Here is a 23,696-nt window from a genome sequence, read left to right on the forward strand (position 1 = left end):
CTCAAAACTACGTCCCTGTTAAATTCTTGTGAAACTTACTTGTGCAGTCAAAGTAGAGTTTAATAATACTGTGTACTCCCTGGGTGGAACTCCCAGGGTGGCGTTGTCGGGTTTATGTTTAATTTAGCTCGAGTTTAGCCAAGACCTGATCAGGTTACAATGGCATGCACCACTGAAAGGGACCAGCGCAACTGAGCAACTACTCCTAACAACGAGGCTTGGCAGCAGACTGTTGTGGGAGCATTGTGGCATCTGTGGAGGGGTGAAGCTAGGTATTTGATTCCATAAGTTATTATGCTAGTCTTCAATATGGCCCCAGCACAGCCTCTTAAATTCAACATATGCTAGGGTCAAATTACAAGCAGATATACCTGGTCTGGCATCAGTCACAAGCCATTAAAAAAGTTCATATTGGGGTGTCGAGTAGCTCAGTTGGTTGAACATCAGAGGCTAAGGTCCTCGCTGCAGTTGGCCCCGGTTCAAGTCCTGCATCGGACAGCCCTTTGCTGCATGTCATTCCCCCTCTCTCTGCCTCCCCATTTCCTGTCTCTCTTTACTGTACTGTCAATGTTTTTTTTTTAAAGTTCATATTAAGGACATGCAGAGTTATGGACCTAAAATTGAGACCCTTCTTACTCTTCGTACCAAAATATGAAATTGATAGCAAAAAGAGACGAGGGATCCCACTTTCACAAACAGACCAGATTTTAGCATGTCAGAGAGATGTACAACCAGGCCAAGGGTCAAATGGTCAGCTCCAGAGGATGAACAAATGAACACAAGGCAAAAATCTCCATTTCTGTTCATGGCCTCCAGCTACTGCTGGTTGTGACCAGGAAAATCTCCAGCTACAGAGCAACTCACTTAATATTTTGCTCATGACTGGGTTGATGTTGAGATACATAAGAATATTTTAACCATCAAAAAAAAAAAACAACTTGTAGACATCTTAGTATAATTTACTAGTATGCCGTATAGCAAACAGCAAAACATATTCTCTCCCACCATTATCCAGTTCATTACATAGTTCATCTCATCAGCTGTTGATTAAACCTGTTCTTGCTGCTTCACTTTTCATCTTGGTGATTACATAAAAACACATAATCTCTCTTAGATTACATTTATCCTGTATTAGTTAGCAGTATTTTCTCTCACAAAGTTTTGCCCCAATTGACAAGGATTTTAATTGCAAAATATGGCCATGAAACACTTTGTAAGGGAATAAAAAGAACATGACTTAAGTGACCAAAAATTTAGTTTCTGAACGACAATTCAGCCTATGCATATGCTATATAATGTATATGAAATTAAAAACACACCCGTATCGATCAGCTTAAGGTTACTTTTCATCATTAACTCATCTTGTATATTTCAGCTGTGTGTGGGCTCCAGGCTGCAGCATACAAAACACACCTGACACAATGACAGGTAAACTACAAGCTAGCTAGCTTAAATGAATAACACTGAACCACACTTCAAAACGTTTAGCTCTCTCTGCCATAAACAGTAAGAACAGGGTCTGTGTGTGTCTGTGTGTGTGTGTGTGCTGCACAGCGCTTTAGCATATGACACAGAACTGATGAATAAAATAAAACCAATGATGTTTATAGTCGTTGAAAATAGCATATAGCAGTACACTCACACAGAAACAGGATCTGACGTCTTGGTGATTGCTGATTCTTTTGAGACGGTTGAATCTGCGGCGTCTTCATGATCCGACAAGCAGGACGAAGAACTGAAGAGAGACAAACATGTCTACAAGTGAAGAAACAGGAAGCATACTTTCATGCAAGAGCAGAAGAACATGATTGGTTGAAAGTGGAAGAATATGTTGTGTAATGTTTATAATGTGTGGTCATCAGCTGTTTCTCATCTCAAAGTTCCCCTTGCAGAGAAATTGATTTGCAGCCAAACTGTACATAAACAAACATATAAGGACACACATAGCACCAAACCAACATGAATGGACATCAACGGGCGGTATGGCGTGAAGGCCAGAGTAAGTTAATTCATCAAGGTCAAAGTGCAAAAGTCAAGTACGCAGTCTGTGCGAATAAGTGATCTCCAGACAACAATAAAAAAAACTATTTGCCATTTAATAACAGAAAAGCAGCGAGAGCAAAGGAAAACTTGTATGTCTTGGTTCTCATAACAGGAACCCTAAACCGAACACTACAGGGTAACAGTTCAAACTCTGTCCAAAGGTCTGGAAGCTGGACTTGACTCCTCCATGAAATCTTACTGGCCACTTTGATGAGGCTACTGAGCCTGTTTTTGTTGACCAGAGTAAAGTTACAACGCAGAACATTAAAACTGATTCAATAAAACTTCTACAAAAGAGAGTCATCATCAGAGGAGACATTAAAAGAGCACATCTTCCTCTCTCTGTTTGTTGAGAAAGGACTCATCAAGCAGAGGACCATGTTACTCTTTCCCCCTCAAGAAAACAGAGTCATCTGCAAATTTGATAATGTGTCTGTTTTTGTGGTTGCTGCGACAGTCATTGGTGTACGAGGTGTAAAGAAGTGGAGAGAGACGGCAGCTTTGTGGAGAACCACTGGAAGAGTGCAGCTGATTGGAGAATGTGCCATTTACCCTCACACACTGAGACCTATCAGTCAAGAAGTCTAAAAATCCAGACAACTAGATTAAAATCCATTTGGAAAAGATGAATTAGCTTTTCTGTTCACAGATGTGGCTGGATAGTGTTAAAAGCAGGAGAGGAATCTATAAACAACAGCCTGGCGTGAGCTTTTGTATCCTATAGGTGGCGATACAGAAAGTTTAGTACTTTGACAGTAGCATCCTCCACACCTCTGACAGACCTGTATGCAAATTACAGGGGATCTTTATCCACTTGCAATAACACCTCTTTTTTATTGAGCTTCTCCATTGTATTCTGGATTAATGTTGATGCTACTGGCCTGAAGTAATTTAATGTTGTAGGAGTTTTAGTCTTGATGCTGATGCTGATGCTTATTCGGTTGAAGATGTTTCCCCTTCTACAGTGGCAGAGACTGAACTTCTTGAGGACTGGGTGGAAGTTGAAGAGGGACAGAGCATCTGACACACGTGTGATGCTTGACGTGTCATCTTAAATAAAAAGTGTTTAGCTCATCAGACAACTTTCTGTCTGCTTTAAAACCAGCCAGGGCAATCATTCTATTGACTTTGTCATTATCCAGTTATAGCTTTCATGCCTTTCCAGGCTTCCCTTAAATTGGTACTGTATCTCTGTACCTGAGTTTAGCCTATTTGATTTCTGACCTGATCTCCAGTTTGTTTCCTTAAGTTCAATAATATTACCCTCATTAAAAGTATTTTTTCTTTTCTGAAACAGACCCATCAGGGTTGATGAGGAGGCCTATGGTTTGTTGTTAGGAAAAAAAACTTGGTGGCATTACCTCTACAAAAAGAGAAGTAACTGCAACATCTGTTTACTCATCAATAATGACTGGGGATTCTATAAACACTAACCATTCTGTGCAGTCAAAGCAAAACCTGAAGGGCAAGAGTTTAATCCTCATTCCAGACCTTTACTAGCCGCTAACACACCTTCTCTAACACTCAGTGTTGTGACTGGAGGGCAAGGCCTGCCATTGACTTATATGCTCCTTTTATGGAGCCATAACAGTGGTCCAGGGTTTTATTGTGGCGCATGGAACAACTTATTATAATATTATTATTATAGATTTAATGGTATTATGGTACATAATGGTATCTTTCCATCTGTTTAGTTTTTTTGTTATCTGTTTAAGTTACTCTTAATATTCTAAAAAAGATACCCTGTTGAAAGAGCTTGGGCCCCCAAAGGAATTTGCACTGAAAACTACTGAAACTACTGATGAAACTACTACTGGATAGTCACATAATAAATAAAGATGCCACACTTCTTGCACAACGGGAACTTGTCACGTGAAAGTCAAAAACATGGCCAGTGACTCCACTGGACCGTTCCACTCCTGTTACCTACCCATTATTTCTTGAGATGTGTCTAAACAGTTGGTCAAGTTAAATAGAAAGTGCATTAATGTAACTGCTTTGGGGTCCATTTGTAAAGAAACACCAATACTTTAATAATGCACCAGGTTAGAGTAACATTTATAGCATTAGTTCTCTGAGAATCTCATGCATATCCAAGTAAAATTGGTATTGTAACTGAAATATCTCTGGCTGAATCAATATTGAATCAAATCAAATCAGGACCTTGTGAATTGGAATTGAATTGACTTGACATGGGAAATCAGTGGCAGTGCCCAGCCCCAGTTTTATAAGTCCTGGTCTGAAGATCATCTGTGCCAAGCTTTCCTATAAAACCCAAAATGGCAGCTGCATCAATGACATGACAAGTACTTGTACTTGTATCTCAAGCTTTGTAATAATAAAAGAAAAATCAGCAAATCCATAAGATTAAACAATATATAGAAAAGATACTTAGACCTGTGACACCTGATCAGCGTACTCGTCATTTTATGTAGTGGAAAATGTTTCAAAACGGCTAAATGTGATCCATGATGAGTTTGATACCACTTTCTGTGACATTGACATTATATATAACAAAGTTTAAATATCGATTGAACAGACGACAGTTGCAACTCTGCGGTGACCTTGATCCTGTGAAGTTTCGGTTGCAGATGTGATGCAGATAATGATTTCACAGTGAGTCAAAATGAAGCCGGATATTCATTAAACTGTCATTCATTGTGATTGATGCTGCACAAATAAGTGTCACATGGCAAGAGCCATTATGCAAGCTAGTACAGGAACTATAGAGAGTAAACAACCATGCATGCTTATTTGAATTACAACCTACTCTATAAAGTCTGCAGTTGTTGATGCCCGGAAATAATTAGGCTAAATTATGCTAAAATTATTTTGAAGGGGGTGCACAACAACACATTTGTTTTGGTTTTGACCATTTTTTCACCAGCTGGATGAAAAGAGCTTGCCAAGTTAAAATAATATAAATGTGTGTTGTTGTGCATCCTTCGACAAAAATTTTCAGCTTCAAATCAAATTGTTTTCCAGTCTGTATCTACTTCATTAATTTTGAAGATATACAGGAGAAGGAGGAAATGGACCAAACTTGGTGGATGTAATGCACTTGCAAATACCATACATGTTCACTTACCCCTATGTGTGTCCTCAACAAAGTTTACTTCTTTACTGTGACCTCCGCCATGCAAAGGCTGCATAAGCCTTCACATAAGCCCCCAAAGGAGAATGGAACCTTGTTGCCTTATGGGAAGAGAGAGAGGAAGAGAGCGAGAGAGAGGGAAGAATGCTTACAAACACATCTGATTCAACGTGGCCTAGGTGCTGTGTTTACCTCAGTCATGATGTCCTTACAGCAATAACCATGTTAGAAGATAGGATTTATTACTTGTACATGTTCATATTCAAATTTAGTTTATTCAACTGCTGTTTTTTTGTGTGTGTACTTCTGATGTATTTACATTTCAAATGTAATGAAGTCTGAAATGATGAATGGTCCTGTAGTCCCAGTCTACACTCTGGACAGCAGGTGGCGGTACTGCGCCCTCAAAGCTGTTCAACGATCACCATTGAAAATAGCTGAAGAGTATAAGGACCAATAAGGACGTTCGCATTAAGGTCACATGATCTGGAACGTTCACTGTGCCGGAAACATGGATGCTTAGCGAAACAGAACTACATGATGTCAACAATGCAGTTATATTCTACTATAGACTAATTTCAAAACCGGGAATTCCTCGATATTTCAAATCAACCCTCACGGTAAATAACACCTCTGTCCTCGGTACTTTCTTTGTTGTCAATGACTCCCTGAACACATAACATTTCACATAACATTTCGGAACACACTCAAAATAAAAGCTAAACGTTGAATATATATGTATGCCGAAGGAAAGGGTTGATCCAAAGAATAAAAAATCATTAGTCGGATATAATAAGTTCACTACGGTTGTTTGGAAATGACCAAAGCAACAATAGCTTGCTAGATTTTTAAAGGGGATTTGGTGCGACGTTCTGCTCTCGTGAGTATGAACGACGTCATCAGGGGGGGCCGCACGTTACAGCATCTAATGACATGGTTCTTTATTTTGGTAGATAATGAAGCTGCGTGTCCAGCTGCAGTGTAAGAATTTGCATGAATACCTGAGAGAGCTGAGTCCTGACATACTGGACAAACTCTACAACCATCCAGCAACATGTCTGGCTGTCTACAGGTATGATGGCTGTGGTTATGACGTATGACACATGATAGGATTGTGATGCACAGTTTTATTTTATATTGTTGTTTGATCTTCTACAGGGAACTCCCTTCTCTGGCCAAGAATTATGTGATGCGTATGCTGTTCCTGGATCAGCCCCTGCCCCAGGCAGCAGTGGCATTGTGGGTGAAAAAAGACAGTCAGAAGTGAGTCACTTAACTCGTCATGCCTTCATTACACTGACTTTGGTTCCCCACTGACACTCAGTTAGTTTATTTATTAGCAGACTTGCCAGCATGTGGCTGGTGTGTGCCATGGCAAAATGTGGCCCTAGAGACACCTATTGTAACAGGAACTACCACAGAGGTGGTTTTGAGCACTTTGGCAGATGTTTGACACACAAACACACACACACACACAGACACACAGGGGTTGGTTGGCATGTCAACATGTTGACTGTTGACAGATGTTGTGGCTGGTGTGATCCCAGCAAGATGGCCTCTGGTGATTATTATTTACATCCACATTAGTTCTCTGTAATGAATGTGTTATGTGTCAGCATCGCTCCTGCTGCCCAAACCTGACAGGTTTCCGTCATTCATACCGTAACAAGTCATCCCAGATCCAGCTTTTCCTCCCTGATCCAGATTACATTACCACAACTCAGGGTGTCCGCTGATACAGAGAACCAGTCTGATATCAGTGCCCTCTCTTTGCCCAGATTTAAATCTGTATGCCTTACTGTGTGGACGTCTATGGAATTGTTTTCATGTCAGCATCCATCTGTGACTAAATCTGACAGCTGTTAGAAAAACCAAAAAGTTCAGTCTAAAGTATTCAGTGTAAGGATGCTCTGACGTAATACACCAGAGCAGTATCAGTGCCAGCACTGACGAATCACACATTAGCCTTAACATGAATGATTCACATTCAATACAGTCTGTTTGTCCTCGGTTGATCCAGTGAATTCAGTTCCTGACAGACCAACATGCTTTATCACATTAATGCAATAATCCTGCATTATGACAATCCCATGTCCCTTTGTCCTATTCTGTTCCAGGCTAACACAGAATGATCATGTTAATCCATCTTATTTAGTTAAAAAAAAAAAAATACAATTAAAGGATTCAATTGTTAAATTTTGACAGTGTTATTTAAAGTGCACTGTTTTTTTAAATAATGTGTTCCTGCATTGTTATTTATTTCACTGCATTCTACACTGTGTTTCCTCTGTCTCCACACTCTTATTATGAGAGATGATTAGACTGTGCAGTTGTGCGCACCACTGGGGAGGGTTCTACTCAAAGTGCGCAAAGTTGTTGTTGCTGTATTGTTTAAAAGCTTACTGTTACCTCCTGTTTGCTATTGAAACATGTATGATTTATAAACTTATTCCATTTTTAAAAAGTTTTTATATTTTCAAATACCCATCATAATGTCATAGTTAATAATTAAATGTTTTATTTTTGTTTATTGCATCGCAGATTAACTTCAGATTGGTTCTTCTTTGAAGTTTACCTATTTTATTCCTTGTATATTCTCACATGTTTCTAACTCGTTATTGTGAAAACCAAATTGTGATACTTACTTTCTCATCCGAAATCATAATTAAATCAACATTTTTCATCCTTCACTGAAGAACAGGATTTTTTGCAGGTTTGAGCTTAAGGACATGTCCCTGTGACTTACTAACCGAACTCATACATCCAAGTAAACTCAGTTGCCGGTTTGTTAGGTACACCTAGCTCAAACTAATGCAGGCTTAATACAACAAGTCTGCAATAATTTCGACCCTCAGGAAGGTTATGGGGAGCTTTTAGAGAGGCACTGATTCACATTTATGACCATTTTTGAGGTTGCGGTTTGTGCTGCTGTTGAATTGTGTTGTGTCATACTGAGAGGTGTTTCTAATATTTAGTCCATCACATCATACTTAATATCAGTGAGGGCAACACTTTTCAGTAAAACACAGCACTTCAAACTACAGAGTCCACATGACCTTAAAGTTAAATCAACAGCTCTCTAAAGCAGTTTTGACAAACACTGAGTATTAGAAGTGTCATTAAGGTAGGATCATTGTGGGGCGGTTGTATTTGACTGCAGCAGTTTTACTTGGGTGTGCCTAATAAAGTGGTAATTGAGTGTGTGAAGAGCAAGGCCCTGCTCATTGACTTGCTTCAGTGGCCAGAGGTTTTGAAGCCATGGTTACACTACTTTGGTACAAACAGTAGAGCACAATTGATACTGCTGATGTTGACTAGTGTGTGGTTACCTTACTCTTACTCTTGAAGCCTGGCTTCAGTTGACTTGATAATATTAGCTGGAAGTTGTGTTTGTTGAATGGCTTAACGCTGGATCATCAAGTCAGTGCCCCCCTCTGTTTGTTTGGCTGCACTGAATCCTACATACTGTTGCCTGGTCCCGAGCCACGATCGGTCTGTCAGGTGTAATGATGGACTCTGTCTATGTGTGAGATAGCGTCATCACCAGAATTGTATTCTTGAAGGGTGAAAACCCCTCTTGAACATCATTAAGGTGAAAGTGAAACAGTAAATGAAATTCCTTCGGGGGGGCAGCAGCTCTTTTATCGTCTATTCAGCAGGAGAAAAACAGCGGACTTCACATTTCAGAGTGATAACCAGTTCAGTAACTTGTTTGTTTTTTTTGTCTGTGGCTCCTACCTGCAGGGATCATGATGAATGTGTCTCAGTGTTGGCGGGACTCCGCCTCTGGCACAGTCAGCAGCTGCAGGGCGGCCTGCAGGGATACATTTTAAACCCAGTGTTCAAAGACAACCTGAGGATAGCCCTGCTCGGCGGGTACGTCCCCTCCCCTCCAACACACTGTTTAATCATAGGGCAGCAGCAGTCTTCTCTCTCACTCTCTTTTCACAAACTGTGCATTTCACAAAACATTAAAAAATAAATACATCAGGTATTGTGCACTCAAATCTGTGACAGAGGACATTTAGTTTAGTTTGTAGTACAAGGTTAAATGGTTTAATGCTTATACAAACACACCTGCTAATGCTTGGCTTAACTTGCTTCTTACCCATATGCAAATAAAATATATGCTGTTTAATAGAATTTCCATATATGACATATGGAAATATAGAATAAAAACATGTAAAAAAATTATATATGAAACCTATTACAAATTGGAACAATTTTCATACACTAACATATACACTATGTGTAGCCCATGCAAATATGTATGTATACTTGTTATGTAGACATATGTTACATAGATATCCATCCCTCAGCCTGTCAGTATTTGTTGATATTCTGTCTGAGAACACTTTCCCACAATGTGAATATAGACATTTTTAAAATTGATGTATGTTGTTTTAATAATCTTATATATATAAATTAGATATATGCTGTTAACATATATGGTCGCAACATATCATATAAAAATGCATCACATAGATATTGTTAATATACTCTATGTACATATAAAAAATGTCACTCCTAATCTCACTCCTATAATGTAAACCAACTTTTATCATCTCCAAATTTAATTTCAAATGTTTTATTTTTGTGCCAACGAGACAAATGTGAGATGGAAATGCAGAACTGCAGCTACGACTATCACCTGTTGTTTCACTGCTGTGTCGACACACAGGGGCCGGGCGTGGGCCGACGAGGGCAGCACTCTGGGTCCCGACCGCCACGCACGGGACATCGAGAGTCTCGACCGCTACGCCATGGAGCGCTGGGAGGTCATTCTGCATTTCATGGTGGGTTCTCCCAGTGCCGCTGTCAGCCAGGACCTGGCTCAGCTGCTGGTTCAAGCAGGCCTCATGAAAAGGTACACACTACTAATACAGCTACTACTAATGATTATTTCTACACTGTAAAAATTTGCATCCCCTTTGAAATAACAATCATTTTCATCAATACGATATTTGATACACATTCAGTCGGTACACGTGTTCCTTCATTATTAAAAGTAACAAAAATGTTCAAAGAGTGTATGAAAAGAAAGCGATAGTGAAATAATGAAAATTATATCAGTCCAAACGTTTGCATCCTTCTTTATGAAATTTTCTCTAATACTTTGTATGTCCTGCCTTTGCCTTTATAACCTCCTCCAACCTCTTTGGGTTCCCTCTCAGCAGCTTGTTACCCTCTCTGGTGTCATTTGGAGGCTAGGAGACTGGAAGGTCATGGCACAACTCTCACCTTATTCTGTTAAAACCATTCCTGAGTTGACTCTGCTCTGTGCTTTGGGTCGTTGTGTTGTTGAAGGATCCGCAGCCTTTTCATTTTGAGCTCTTCGACTGGCGGGAGGAGGCTTTGCTTTAAAATCTGTTGATGTCGGGTTGCGTCCATACTTCCTTCCACGTTATGCAGAGCTTCACAGCCTGATGCAGACATACACCTCCGACACATCAGCGAGCTGCCGCCGTGTCGGACTGTGGGAATAGGCAGAGTTTTTTTTCTCGCCACATGTACCTGTTCAAATTATGACCAAATAATTTGACGTCGGTCTCATCAGAGCACGTAATCTTGTTCCGAAACTCTTTAGCGTCCTCCGAGTCTGCTGCCTTGTGTTTAGAGGTGAGCAATGGCTGCCTGCCTGCTTTTCTCCCAAACATTTCAGACTCATGCAGACTGCCTCTGACTGTGGATGTTGACTTTTATTCCATTTGTACGGTGGCCCTGAAGGCCATCTGTGACAACACATGAGCTGCAAATGCTGACAACGCAACATGAGTGTTTCCAGGGGACGCTAAAAAGTGATGAACCCCGCTGGAACGCACTCATGTAGTTTGTCTTTTGTCCATTTCCATGTGTTTTCTGAAGTTGCAGTGCTTTGAGCTCTCAGGGCCACCATACATTTGGCTTTTTCGGGTTCCCTGCTGTTTGCTCTGGATTCCTACCAAGCTCTTGAGCAAGTTTCCTTGCCGCTCTTTAAGTCTTTTTACTTTGAACATTTTTGCTCCTTGGTAGAGTCTTAGTGTGTCCATGTTTCTTCCAGTTCTGGATTATGGTCCTCACAGTCGGTGCTGATATCTTTAAATGCTTTGAAGTATTTTTGTATCCCTCCCCAGCTTAATGAAAGTTTGCCAGTTTCATTTTGAGGTCCTCTGACAGCTGTTTCCCTTCTTGTTGTTGGAGATCTACCCAGTTGCAAATATAAGATGCAGGCCTAATAGAGTGCTGCAGGACTGAGTCCTTAAACCTGGAAATAAGTAGCATTGTAGCACCTCTGGTTCCCTCGTCCTGAAGCCTCTGGGTTTATGCCTCGGCGTGAGTGACAGCCAGGTCCAGAGGCATTATGTTTTCAGGTCATTAGCCCGTCTCTACATCCGTCCGTCCAGTTCTTGTAAACGCCATATCTATATATATAATTTCATCAAATTTGGTCAAGGTCACTGTTTCCTCACAGAACATGCGGTTGGCCATAACAAATTCATACACTAAGAATGACACAATTTAGTTCCAATGTCAGTTAGGATAGAATAAAGAGATGAGATATAAAATATATCTAAATTGTCGAAGTTCAACTTCACTGTGACATCTTAATGTTCTCCAGAAACACAGAGCGATTGTGACGGCAGAGGTGTACAACCACAAGGTGGTAAATATAGTTTGAATGTGTTTTTGGTTAGATGGCTGAAATAAGGTCTGTGGTTAAAACACAAGTTCAAGACATTTTCACGTTTTATTCTACAACATAAAATACATCAGTAAATATTCCAGTCCTGATTTCTTCAAGCTTTTACATCTGATAAAAAAAGGCTGGTTGCTAACAAGTGTCTAAATGAGACTACAGAGGTTGTCAGGGATGTTAAACTTCATCACATTGAACTTGAAAACTGATCAACTCACCAGTCCACCTTTACAGCCTCGTTGTGTTTATACAAACTGTCACTAACTCTGTAGAAGAGGTCTGAGCTAAATCAAACTACAAGCTGAAGTTTAATGGTGGTGACGTTGAAGTCATGTGACCGTGGTGTTGAAGTCATGTGACCGTGGTGTCGTTGGTTTATAGCCTAGCATTAGCTTTTTATTTCTGCTGAATGTATTTAGGCTTCAAACATCATGAAGTGATGTTCATTAGTGAAGATGATCCTGCTGAACTAAACCTGTCAGGATCAGAAACTGTTGTTTATTTTCTCTAATAATCCAAAAGCCAATGGAAAAATCCCATTGGCTTTTTGTGGAGGGAACAAGGGTGACACTGACTTCAGGGTTGGACTACAAAAATAAATCATCCCTGCAGCACTGTATTGAACATACCTGGTGCCGCTCATCAAACATTAAATGCTAACTGATTTTTTTTAAGATAAGATACATGATTTTAAATATCAAAGTTAATTACCCAGAGAGTTTATCAAAGAGTATGTAAACTTTTGATCTTACTGTTTAAGATACATTTGGACTTGGCCTCGGCTATTTTAACATTGAGTTCTTACCATAAAAGCTCCTCAGAGGGGAAACATATTTAAATGATTATGGAACTGTACAATAGAGGTAGATTTCACCCAGGGTCTAAGGGGATGCAGACTATTGCACCCAGCTGCACATATGTTGGTCACAATTCTTGTTTATTATTGTTTATTTATAAAGTGTTAATAACCAAATTATATATATATATATATATATATATATATATATATATGTGAACATAAGAACTCTGCAAAAGGGTTTTAAATGTGATTCCTCACCAGCTGATGATCCGTTTACAAGAGAAGAATGAGAGAACTTGTTGTTGTGTTAGTGACATAGAAGTGACAGAGAACCTTTGTACTGTACCTCATGTTGTCCTGTCATCTGCTCTGTTTGTCAGTGAGGCAGGAGAAGCGCCCTACATCACCTCAGCCGGTTTCCAGTTCCTCCTACTGGACACAGCCTCTCAGCTGTGGTACTTCACCCTGCAGTACCTCAAAACTGCTCAGGTACCTGTGTCTCGCCTGTTGCTTTCACCTGATGAGGTTTAAACAAGCTGAAGATTATCATCCATCTACCAGACTCCAGAGTGTCTATAACCATTCATCAGTCATTACTCTGATTAGCTGCTTTAAGCTGTGAGAGCTGGAGTCAGCGACGTGGACTGATGCAGAGACTGACTGGAAGAAAAACCTGCAGACTCTTCTTAAGGTCGTGTGTAAACACTGATCAATGTCCAGTTTGTGGAAAAGAATCAGGGTCAGGGCCAACTTCACTGTGACATCATAACGCTCTGCACAAACACTTCTGGCCATTATTCAGCACTGTAAGGCTGTGACCATATTCCTGTAACTTGGTTGGTGGATTCTGGTTCTGTCAGCTCTGAATAGCTCAGTGTTCCACATGAATAAAAAATGAAACCGGCCTAATAACTAATAACCTAATAACTTTAAATAACGCTAATAATAATCATCATTATTAAGCGTTAATCATGAACATAATTACACATTTTTGAGTTGGTACAAAGGTGTTCATTCACCCATCATTTTAGTTGACAGTTGCCTAGCAACCAGAGCCAGGATTTCCATTAAGGAGGGAATTAAAGTTTTTTTTTTTTTTTAACCAACCTGAAGGGGCTGGAGCCAATCCCAGAGGCGCGGTACACCCTCGCCAGTCTATCAGTGGCCGACACAGAGACAGACAACCATTCACACCTATTGAGAACATGCAAACTCAACACAGAACGGCCACCGTAAAAAAGAAATCATGAAATAATAAGATTTTCAAATGAATAATCCATCCATTTTCCTCCGTTTATCCGAGGTCAGGTCGTGGTGACAGCAGCTTAAGCAAAGTAGTCCAGACTTCCCTCTCCCCAGCAACGTTTTCTATTTATTTCAGTACCTGCTTTTATTTGAGAATATTTACTTATTTTATGTATATTTCCTACTTTGTCTTTTACAGTCCAGAGGGATGGACCTGGTGGAGATCCTGTCATTCTTATTCCAGCTCAGCTTCTCGACTCTGGGCAGAGTGAGTGCACAGCAGTTTGCATCTATTTGATCCAATATCATAATGCAGTTGGGGGGGGGGGGGTAAAGAATCCTGTTTAGTTTAAGTTTCTTTGTTGTTATTGACCATGTGTTACCTGTGTGCCTCAGGATTACTCGGTGGAGGGCATGAGCGAATCATTACTCACCTTCCTGCAGCACCTGCGGGAGTTTGGACTGGTCTTCCAGAGGAAGGTGAGGCACTGAGGAAAAAAATACTGTCAGCACCTCTCCCCCATCGTCTCCTTCACATGAGAAGAGACGATGGGTGACTCCAGTAGCAACACAGCGATGGTATAAACCAAACTGTACTTGCAGTCCTGCTAGATACACATTCACCTCTAGAACGTGTTTTAAAAAAGTAGAAGCAGTACGGAAGCAGCACAGGCAAAGATGTGGTGACTTTTAGTTCCTGGTATGAGTCACAAGTTTGATAGTTGATCTTCATGAGATCCATCCTGAGATCCACACCTTTGTAACATAGGTTCCTTCATGCTGGGATTAATCCCGATGACATCACTATGACTCAGACCTGAGAGCTCTTCAGGTCACAGGCTGAGTGAGCTCATCTTTGGTGGAATGACCCTTTAACTGTCTCTGTACATACACAAGGTTTTTTGGGAATATTGCTGATTTTATTGCGGCTTTTCTGAAAAAAATGTGATATATTTTTACGTTTTGTGTTTGTGTGATCTTTTGCGTTAAGGTTAAAAAAAACCCGGGGTGTAACGGTGCACGTATCTTTGCCGTGCTGTTCGGCGCCGGATGTTCAGTTTGGTTTGTGTTGTGATCCAAATGAAAATAATCTAGCTTTAACCGTGCGTGTTATGTGCATAACAGAGTTTTTTTTAAATATACTTTTGAGGGATTCATCTTGTTACTAGTCCTGGTTTGGATTATTTCATGCGGGACAGTGTACTGACCGTAAAAACTCAACTTGCACTAATATCAGATCGAATACAAATAAAACTAAAACATTTCCCTGTAATTGTTCACAGTTTCCTCTCAGCTCAGGCGTACATTTCTGTCTTTTATGATATTCATGTTCGGCTTCCAGAGTTGAAGCTCCTTTTATCCTCATTCTCAATGATGGATCATCCGCACCAACACAGTCCAGTGGCTCTCCTGGCTTCAAGTTGAGCCTGGTTTGATGTTTGTATAAAGTCCTTCAGATATATTCCATTTTGATATTAAACATCTCTGACGAACATCCTGTAACGTCTTTGGACACTCCCACAGACAATGAAGTACAGAACCTTTCTCTTCCAATCATTCAGTACAAACATCTGGAATATTAGCAGACATGATGGAGCTTGACTGGAGTTATGTACATGCTCATTAGCCACTTGTATTGAAGTAATTTAAGTCTTTTCTGTCGGTAAGCACTATTCCAATCTGTCTTCTTGTATATCATCAGGCATTTAAGTTATCTAGAGTTGATTCAGTGCTTTATGCTACCAATATGTTATAATATTAAGATATATGGCCCCTCCCTTCTAAATTTGCAAGTGTTATACAATACGCATTTTACATTAAACTAATCTCTCTGGTGGATTTTGGCACTAATAGGTCAAAAGTGTGTGTATGAGACTGAATTTAACAATTAGAATGGCTGACATCAGCTTAGCTACACTGAATGGAGAGATAATATATTAGTTTCCCGTAATACTTCTGTTTTTCGTCAACAGAGGAAGTCGAGGCGGTACTACCCCACCAGGCTGGCCATCACTCTGGCAGCGGGGGTCACCACCAGCTCCCCCTCCTCCTCATCCTCCTCCTCCTCATCCTCCTCCAACTTGGCTTCCACTCCTAGTACTGGAGATGCTGGCTTCATTGTGGTGGAAACCAATTATCGCATCTATGCCTACACAAGTATGTCTGAACACTGAAGCTTTTTGTGTTGCATGTTAACACTGATAATACATTTTACATAATGTTCCAGTCCCTGCTCGTATGAGACCATTGTTGACGGGCTGGCAGACTCACACCAGCTGTCTGTGGTTCACTCCTGTCATCAGAAACACAAGACTGCACAGCTGCACACCAATTCCCTTTTTCCACCAACATTATCAGGTACAAGCAGGTTTTTTAAACACAGGTAAACCTGCTAATAAAAGCCGATTTGTCTTTCTGCTCGGACTGAGGACGCACACAACTACAAAGAGTGATGTCATCACCTGCACTTACAGAGCACACACACAGAGTGAGCTGCTAGCCGCTGGTAAAACAGATCTGTCACGGCTCATCCACAGGTCGCTGCTCCCGTCAGTGTCCGAGCCTCCATGTGAGACAGAGACATTTTAGTGATGTTTTAAGTAAATAATAAATCAGAAATTCATTTATTAACATTCCAGTAACCTGTAAGCTCTATGTAGAGAGACAGAGCTGCAGCAGCAGAGACACAGCAGGTGTGAACACACACACACACACACATGTGAGTCTCTGCAGCTGATCAACGACGTCAGCCGCCTCGCTCACACACCGCAGGCAGTGTGTTCCCGTCGTAACTGAATAAAGTTTAATAAATTCCTTCACTACATACAAACATGGATGTAAACTGCAGCTTGATTTGTTGGAGGCAGTTCTTGTAGTTTATCTCACGTTTCAGATCACGTGATTGTGTGTGTGTGTGTGTGTGTGTGTGTGTGTGTGTGTGTGTGTGTGTGTGTGTGTGTGTGTGTGTGTGTGTGTGTGTGTGTGTGTGTGTGTGTGTGTAGACTCAGAACTTCAGATCGCTCTGGTGGCTCTCTTCAGTGAAATGCTGTATCGTTTTCCCAACGTGGTGGTTGCTCAGGTAACGAGGGAGTCAGTGCAACAGGCCATCGCCAACGGCATCACTGCACAGCAGGTACTCAACCACTGCACACACACCTGTCCCATGTCCGCTAATACATATCTATACCTTTCTTATGAAAACTGTGGCATTATTTTTATGACACATATGAAAACACGTCTGACTGTATTACTGAGCTCAGCTTGACTGAAAGTTATTAAAGGAGATGACGACTTCAGTTGTACTGAGTGAATCCGAGAGATGAAGAACTCTAAATGTCATTTAAAAAAAAAAAAGAAAACAAAAAGATGATTGGAAGTATGACTCACGTTAGAAGAGAACTTGCAGAATAACATTTCCTAAAGAAAAAAGGTGCAGATGGCTCTTGACTAGTGGAGTTTGAAATCATTCTTAAAACCTTTTTTAGATCAAAATGATCTGATTGAGGTGTGAAGGACAACAATATCACAATAACTGATATATGGATAGATCAAACTATAATACAGAACGAAATAAGCGGAAGGATGAATCAGAGAACAAGCTTTCATCTTCATTAACCTTTTATAAACACGTGCGATATGTTCTTTCTTCTTTCATCTGCGTGAACGCCTTAGAATTTAGTGAATGGGACTCGAAATATTTGTTCCATTTTTGAATATTTTAGCAGCATATTTTGGATGTTTTTCTGTTTTTATTGCAAAATATCATTTTCAACATTGGGGGTGAGTTTACAGAAGTCCTGAAGGGCAAGTGAGAACAATACTAATTTACTAATACTAAATACTGAACTCAAAAATATATTTTCCACTTTCCTCTCAGGACGTTCACGTTTTCACAGACAATTTCTTTTTTTCTTGTTTTTTTCTACAAAGAAAAACATGTTGCTTTATTCAGGGAGCCCAGGTGCTTCTGGGTGTAAGTACTATCTGTGTCAGGGCCAGTAGTGATTACCTCAATGTTCACCCAGCATCATGGATGCAGAGAGGTATACTCATTTATCTACAGTGTCTTAGGTCCACAGACCTTCATCATCAGGTACGTCCTTCAGAGTCATGATTATAGTGACGAGAATTTAGTGAGTCAGTAATTAATCAATTAGTCAGACTTTATTTGTACAGCACTTTTCATATAAACGATGTAACACAAAGTGCTTTACAGAATAAAAGTAAAACAAACCCCACCCTAACACACACACACACACACACGCAACCATTTCACACAGAACAATAAATGATGAAGTAATAAATAAAAACAATAAGAATAAGATAATAATAAGAGGAAGTGAGGAAACGCTGATGACTGAAAAGCAAAGATAACGACGGATGATCAAGATAAAATAATAAGATACGAAAACAGAGGAGATGTATTAAAGTGAGTAAAACCAGAAATAAAAGTAGAAATAAAATAAATAGCCAGGAATAAAAGTGAGGTATTAAAAGGACAAGAATCCAGAAAAGGATAAAACAGTAAAACAGCTTCAAATATATAAACAAATAGAAAAAGATAAATCAATAAAATTCAATAAAACAACAGATTAAAAAGGTAGATCTTGAGTTTGCTTTTAAAAATATCAACACTTTCTGCTGCCCTCAGATCTTCAGGGAGGCTGATCCACAGACATGGACCACAGCAATAAAAAGACCTGACTCTTGGTTTAATTAAAAGACCACGACCAGAAGACCTGAGGGTTCCAGAAGGTTCATAGGATAAAAGCAGATCCGTTAAAAGGGCTTAAAAAAACCAATAAAAGGATCTTAAAATCATTACACTGGTAAAGATGTAGGCTAATTCCAGTAAATCAGAAACATATCTCAGTCTTGTACAGTATTTACACAAGCTTTTCTTAAGATCTGACCAAAAGATAATAAATCATGCTTGATTTTTAATCTGCTGGCACTGATGTAGGTCCCAGCAACACGTGTGTTAAAAACGAGTGCACACGAGGAAGATGTTCGTGTGGATCGGTTTTTCTTTGAAACGTTTAATATAAAGTAACAAGTGTTTTGTTTTGTTTTTTTCTACCCTCTACAGATTATCCACTTTCTAAGGACCAGAGCTCACTCCGTCATGCACAAACAGGTACATCACACCCACCTGTCCCGCCGCACTCGGCTGTATTAATCATCACTGGTTTCTCCTCCTGTGTCTTCATCCTCCATCTCGTCTCCAGACCCCAGTGCTGCCTCCAACCATAACCGATCAGATCAGACTGTGGGAGCTGGAGAGAGATCGGCTGCAGTTCACAGAGGGTCAGTATGTTTGTTTTTCTCTGTGTGTGTGTGTGTGTGTGTGTGTATGTGTGTGTGTGTGTGTGTAACCCTGGGGAACAGGTCCTTTATTTTCTAATATTTAATCATATTTTAGTATCATGTGTTTTTTTGTGCTGCTCCTGGTCTAATTTTCTGTCAATACCAACTCTTCATCACTACGACACCAGAGTCGTGTCGTACTCACCTCTCTGCTGTGCCTCACTAAAACGTCTCTGTCTCCACATGCAGCTGCTGAAATGGTTAAAAATACAAAATGACTGTGTCATATTCAGATTCAGATTCAGCCTAGCCATAGACACTATAGTGGAAGGAATCAGTTTTATGGGATGTTGCTGCTATGATGTCACTATGACATCAGCAGCTCTTTTCTCTGTGTTTCTGCTAGCATCATGTGAAAAATAGGCGAGACGCGAATCTCTACATCACATGACGCAGGCGTGAGACAAGCGTGTCACACAGCTGCAGTGTGTCGCTCTGTTAACATGACCTGTTAACACGTGCGCCAAAATGAAAACCAAGACGTTCCACAGCCGCCACGCAGCCTTGCAGCCATGTAGCCGTGTAGCCGTGCAGCCGTGCAGCCGTGCAGCCGCAGCCATGCAGCCGTGCAGCCATGCAGCCGTGCAGCCGCAGCCATGCAGCCGTGTAGCCGTGTAGCCGTGTAGCCGTGTAGCCGCAGCCATGCAGCCGTGCAGCCGTGCAGCCGTGTAGCCGTGTAGCCGCAGCCATGCAGCCGTGTAGCCGCAGCCATGCAGCCGTGTAGCCGTGCAGCCGTGCAGCCATGCAGCCGTGCAGCCGTGCAGCCGCAGCCGTGCAGCCGTGCAGCCATGCAGCCGTGCAGCCGTGCAGCCGTGCAGCCGTGTAGCCGTGCAGCCGTGCAGCCATGCAGCCGTGTAGCCGTGCAGCCGTGCAGCCATGCAGCCGTGTAGCCGTGCAGCCGTGCAGCCGTGCAGCCGTGCAGCCGTGCAGCCATGCACACCTCTCATTATATCACAACAAATATTTGTTGTGATTTGTTCCGTTACTTCAAGAGCTGTGAGCAGAGCGTTGAGTCACAGAGCTGCTGCTTGTGTCAGGACTGGACGCAGTCTGGTCAGTCACAATATGTGATAAACTGACCACAAACAGGAAGTAACTCCACCATTATAATAACAATCCACCAAGGTGCAGCGCGCCCGGCTTTTAAGGGAACGTCAGATGGCGCTGTGATTGGTTTATTGGACTGCGAGCTTATGAATGATAGAACAGAGCCCAAAATGCGAAGCATGTGCAGGACGTGTGAAGTTTGACTGACAGCAGCAATGCAGTGATGAAAAACACAGCACGTGGAGGCGACTAATTAGTATCCAAATTAAAAAGAGACAGTGTTCTCAGCAGAGTGATGAGTGTGGCATGACGCTGCTGTTGTAGTGATTGAATTAGTGCTGTGGAAATTATAGAAAATATTTCCTTGTGCAGTCAGTTAAGTGAAGAGAGGAGTGTGTGTGTGTGTGTGTGTGTGTGTGTGTGTGTGTGTGTGTGTGTGTGTGTGTGTGTGTGTGTGTGTGTGTGTGTGTGTGTGTGTGTGTGAGAGAGAGAAACTGCTGTGAGCTGATTGATTCCTCAGGCCGTCTCTGTCGGTCCTGCCTGAGGATGATGACTGACAGATGTGGGCCTCGCTCTGCTGGTGGAGCTGAGCTGTCGCAGCTGTTGTGCGTTGTAATAGAGAGGACGAGTATTGATGTTTCTCAGCCGTCTGTGCGTTGTTGATGTCCGTGTCTCCTTCAGGAGTGCTCTACAACCAGTTCCTCTCCCAGGCGGACTTCGAGGTGCTGCGAGACAGAGCTCAGGTTGGACTTTGTTTCTTAACTGAATAATATGAACCCGTGAGCCAAAACATTACGGCCACTCGCAGTGGAAGCGACCAGCGTTGATCATCTCCTGACAACAGCACATGTGGAGCTCTGGGATGTATTAGACAACGTCCTGGTGCCAGAACCACAGGGACCTTCAGAAGCTGTCTAACAGCATAATAGACTGGGGTGGTCATAATGTTCTGGCTCATCAGTGTAATTTAGAATCAGTATTATACAGATTTTATCTTCACTTTACAGCAGGTTAATGCTACAATTGCACATTTTTATTGATGGATTTTTCTTGCTAAAATCACACATACACTGTGTAGCCAGAAGTATATGGACATTTGTGTTTATATATTATTCTGCACTCTTGATCTTGGGTTTGGTGGACTCCTTATTTCCATGACTTTCTGAACTCTGGCATCAGTTTTACGAGTTATGAAAACATTGTACTCACCAGGAAGTAACTTCTTTATCATGGGATGGGGCAGCATCACTAACAACCGGTCTTACAGGGCAAAAATACAAACTGTTCAAAGGGTTTTAAACAAACCTCCTGGTTAGTTCATTCAGAGGGCCTTTGTCACAGCACAGCCTGACTGTATATATATGCACTGTATATACTTTACAAGACGGCTAAAAGTTCCAGCAGCAACAGCTCCAAGTCCCTGACCCGACCTGCCCCCCAGCTTCCATTGCACCCCGACCCTACACCTATCCCTGCGGGTGGTGGGCCCACAGGTTTTTGCTGCCATGGTTTGAGGGGTCACTGCAGATCAATACAAAGTTGTTCTGAGTGATCAAACATGTCTATCTAGATGGGAGGGGTCTCCTCCAGGATGACACCATAGGTCACTGGTGGTCTGATTGAAATGTGTGATGTCACTCACTTCAGTGCACCAATCGGGATTTAGAATTAAAATCTAATAGGCTTTAAGATGTAAACAAAAAACTCTTTAATGTTAAAACCTTCATTCATTCCTCTTCCACATACATTTACAAGTATATATATATATATATATATATATATATATATATGTAGTCTTTTTTATTTATTGCCCTGTTGGACCTGTGATTTGTAACGACTTGTGTTTTGTCAGAACTGATAGAACTGATGACCACAGCTACAAAAAGGTTGTAATACACCATAGTTTTCCTTCAGCATACTGTGGTGGATGTTTTAGTGTTGGAGCATAAAAACAAGTGACCCCCCCCCCCCCCCCCCAACCTCATTTATTCTGTTTGTATGTATATCCTGTTCTTCTTCTATGTGCTATCACTTGTCGCTGTTATGATGACACAGTAATTCCTGCAGGGATTATCCAGGTCCATGTGTTGTGTGCCTTCAGCAGCAAGCTCTAGAAAATGATGCAGTGCCTCCACCTCCTTGGCCTTTCCAACTCACCGCTGCTCTGTTCCCGCCTCATGACATAATCATCAACTCTTTTGCAGTTCCAGCTGTTCCTGTTAGAAGGCCTTTGGACCTCCTTAATGAGATCCCTGTCAGTGAAGTGCTGATGTTGTATCTGCTGCTGTTTAATGTGGTTGTTGTGGTGCAGGGTTTGGGCTGTCTGGTGTGGCAGGACGTGGCTCACAGGGTGATGGTGGTGACGCCGCAGGGACACAGCGAGGTCAAGAGGTTCTGGAAGCGACAGAAGTCTCACACGTAAATGGCGACACAAAGGAAAAACGTTCACCTCTGTTCATTCTTCTTTCCTTTTTGAGTAGTGAATGACTGTTTTATATACTGCAAATAAAGCAAATGATGTTGAATTATGGATGTGGATTTTGATATTCTGACCGCTGTAGGACAAGAGTGTGGCCATGGAATGATATTTTTCACAAGAGGATTCCTTTTTGTTGTTACTGTGCACATGGACACTGTATAAACAGTGAAGAAGAAGACTGGTAACGGATCGCTGGGGGATCATGGGATATCAGGAGTACTGAAGCTTTGCACACCCTGTTGCACAAAGGTCAAACATGAGTTTCATTGAACAGGCTCAGGCTGAAACAAAATTCTTATCAATTAAGCTACCCACTAAAAAGAAAAGAAAATCATTCGTACTTATAACTATCAGAAATAACTCCTGTAACTGTAAAACATTCTTTTGAAAACCAAAAGCGAATGACTCATTTTTCAATTTATATCATCATTGTTCCATAATTTAACCTCAACAATAGAAACATCTTATATTTTTGTACATTAAACTTACAAACACCTCTCATGACAGAATTGAAAAAAACTTTTATACACAGAGAGACTTTGATTTAATTCTGAACAATATTTACATTATTTTATATTAAACAAAATAATTAAATTCCAGCATGAGGATTCAGAAAATTGATCAGTGTGATCACAGGAACCAGCCTTATTAAAACTACTCGTTTTAAAGGTCAATCCCCCACCCCCAACACACACACACACACACACACACACTTCCACACAATAAGTTATATAGGGAAGTAGAAGTGAGCAGTAAATTAAATACAAGGTCTTTTACTTTAGTATATCCCCCGGTTTAATACAGAATTATTATTGATTTAGATATAGACATTTTTTCTTTGATATAATCAGTTTTGTTTCCATGTTAGTTTATGATCAATCACAACCCTGAGGAATTTAGTAGTAATTTCATAACCATAAATGTAGTTTTCTCAATATTAAGTAAC

The 23,696-nt window shown here is 41.0% G+C and overlaps 1 protein-coding gene and 1 pseudogene across 1 annotated transcript; one reads left to right on the forward strand and one right to left on the reverse strand.

Moving 5' to 3' along the window:
* LOC130183888 (NACHT, LRR and PYD domains-containing protein 12-like) overlaps window positions 1-1,747 on the reverse strand; it is a 30,602-nt pseudogene extending 28,855 nt beyond the window's left edge.
* A 3,867-nt stretch (window positions 1,748-5,614) lies between these two features.
* Window positions 5,615-22,796, forward strand: gtf2h4 (general transcription factor IIH, polypeptide 4). The gene is made up of 14 exons (XM_056400262.1): window positions 5,615-5,757; window positions 6,091-6,209; window positions 6,296-6,400; window positions 8,882-9,013; window positions 9,819-10,004; window positions 12,993-13,101; window positions 14,057-14,125; window positions 14,254-14,337; window positions 15,831-16,014; window positions 16,860-16,990; window positions 18,947-18,994; window positions 19,086-19,164; window positions 20,953-21,014; window positions 22,583-22,796. The coding sequence occupies exons 1-14, from the start codon at window positions 5,653-5,655 to the stop codon at window positions 22,691-22,693; spliced, it is 1,524 nt and encodes a 507-aa protein (XP_056256237.1). The 5' UTR covers window positions 5,615-5,652; the 3' UTR covers window positions 22,694-22,796.
* The last annotated feature ends 900 nt before the right edge of the window (window positions 22,797-23,696 follow it).

The sequence above is a fragment of the Seriola aureovittata genome, chromosome 16 (genome assembly GCF_021018895.1).
Source record: "Seriola aureovittata isolate HTS-2021-v1 ecotype China chromosome 16, ASM2101889v1, whole genome shotgun sequence".
NCBI classification, from domain to species: domain Eukaryota; kingdom Metazoa; phylum Chordata; class Actinopteri; order Carangiformes; family Carangidae; genus Seriola; species Seriola aureovittata.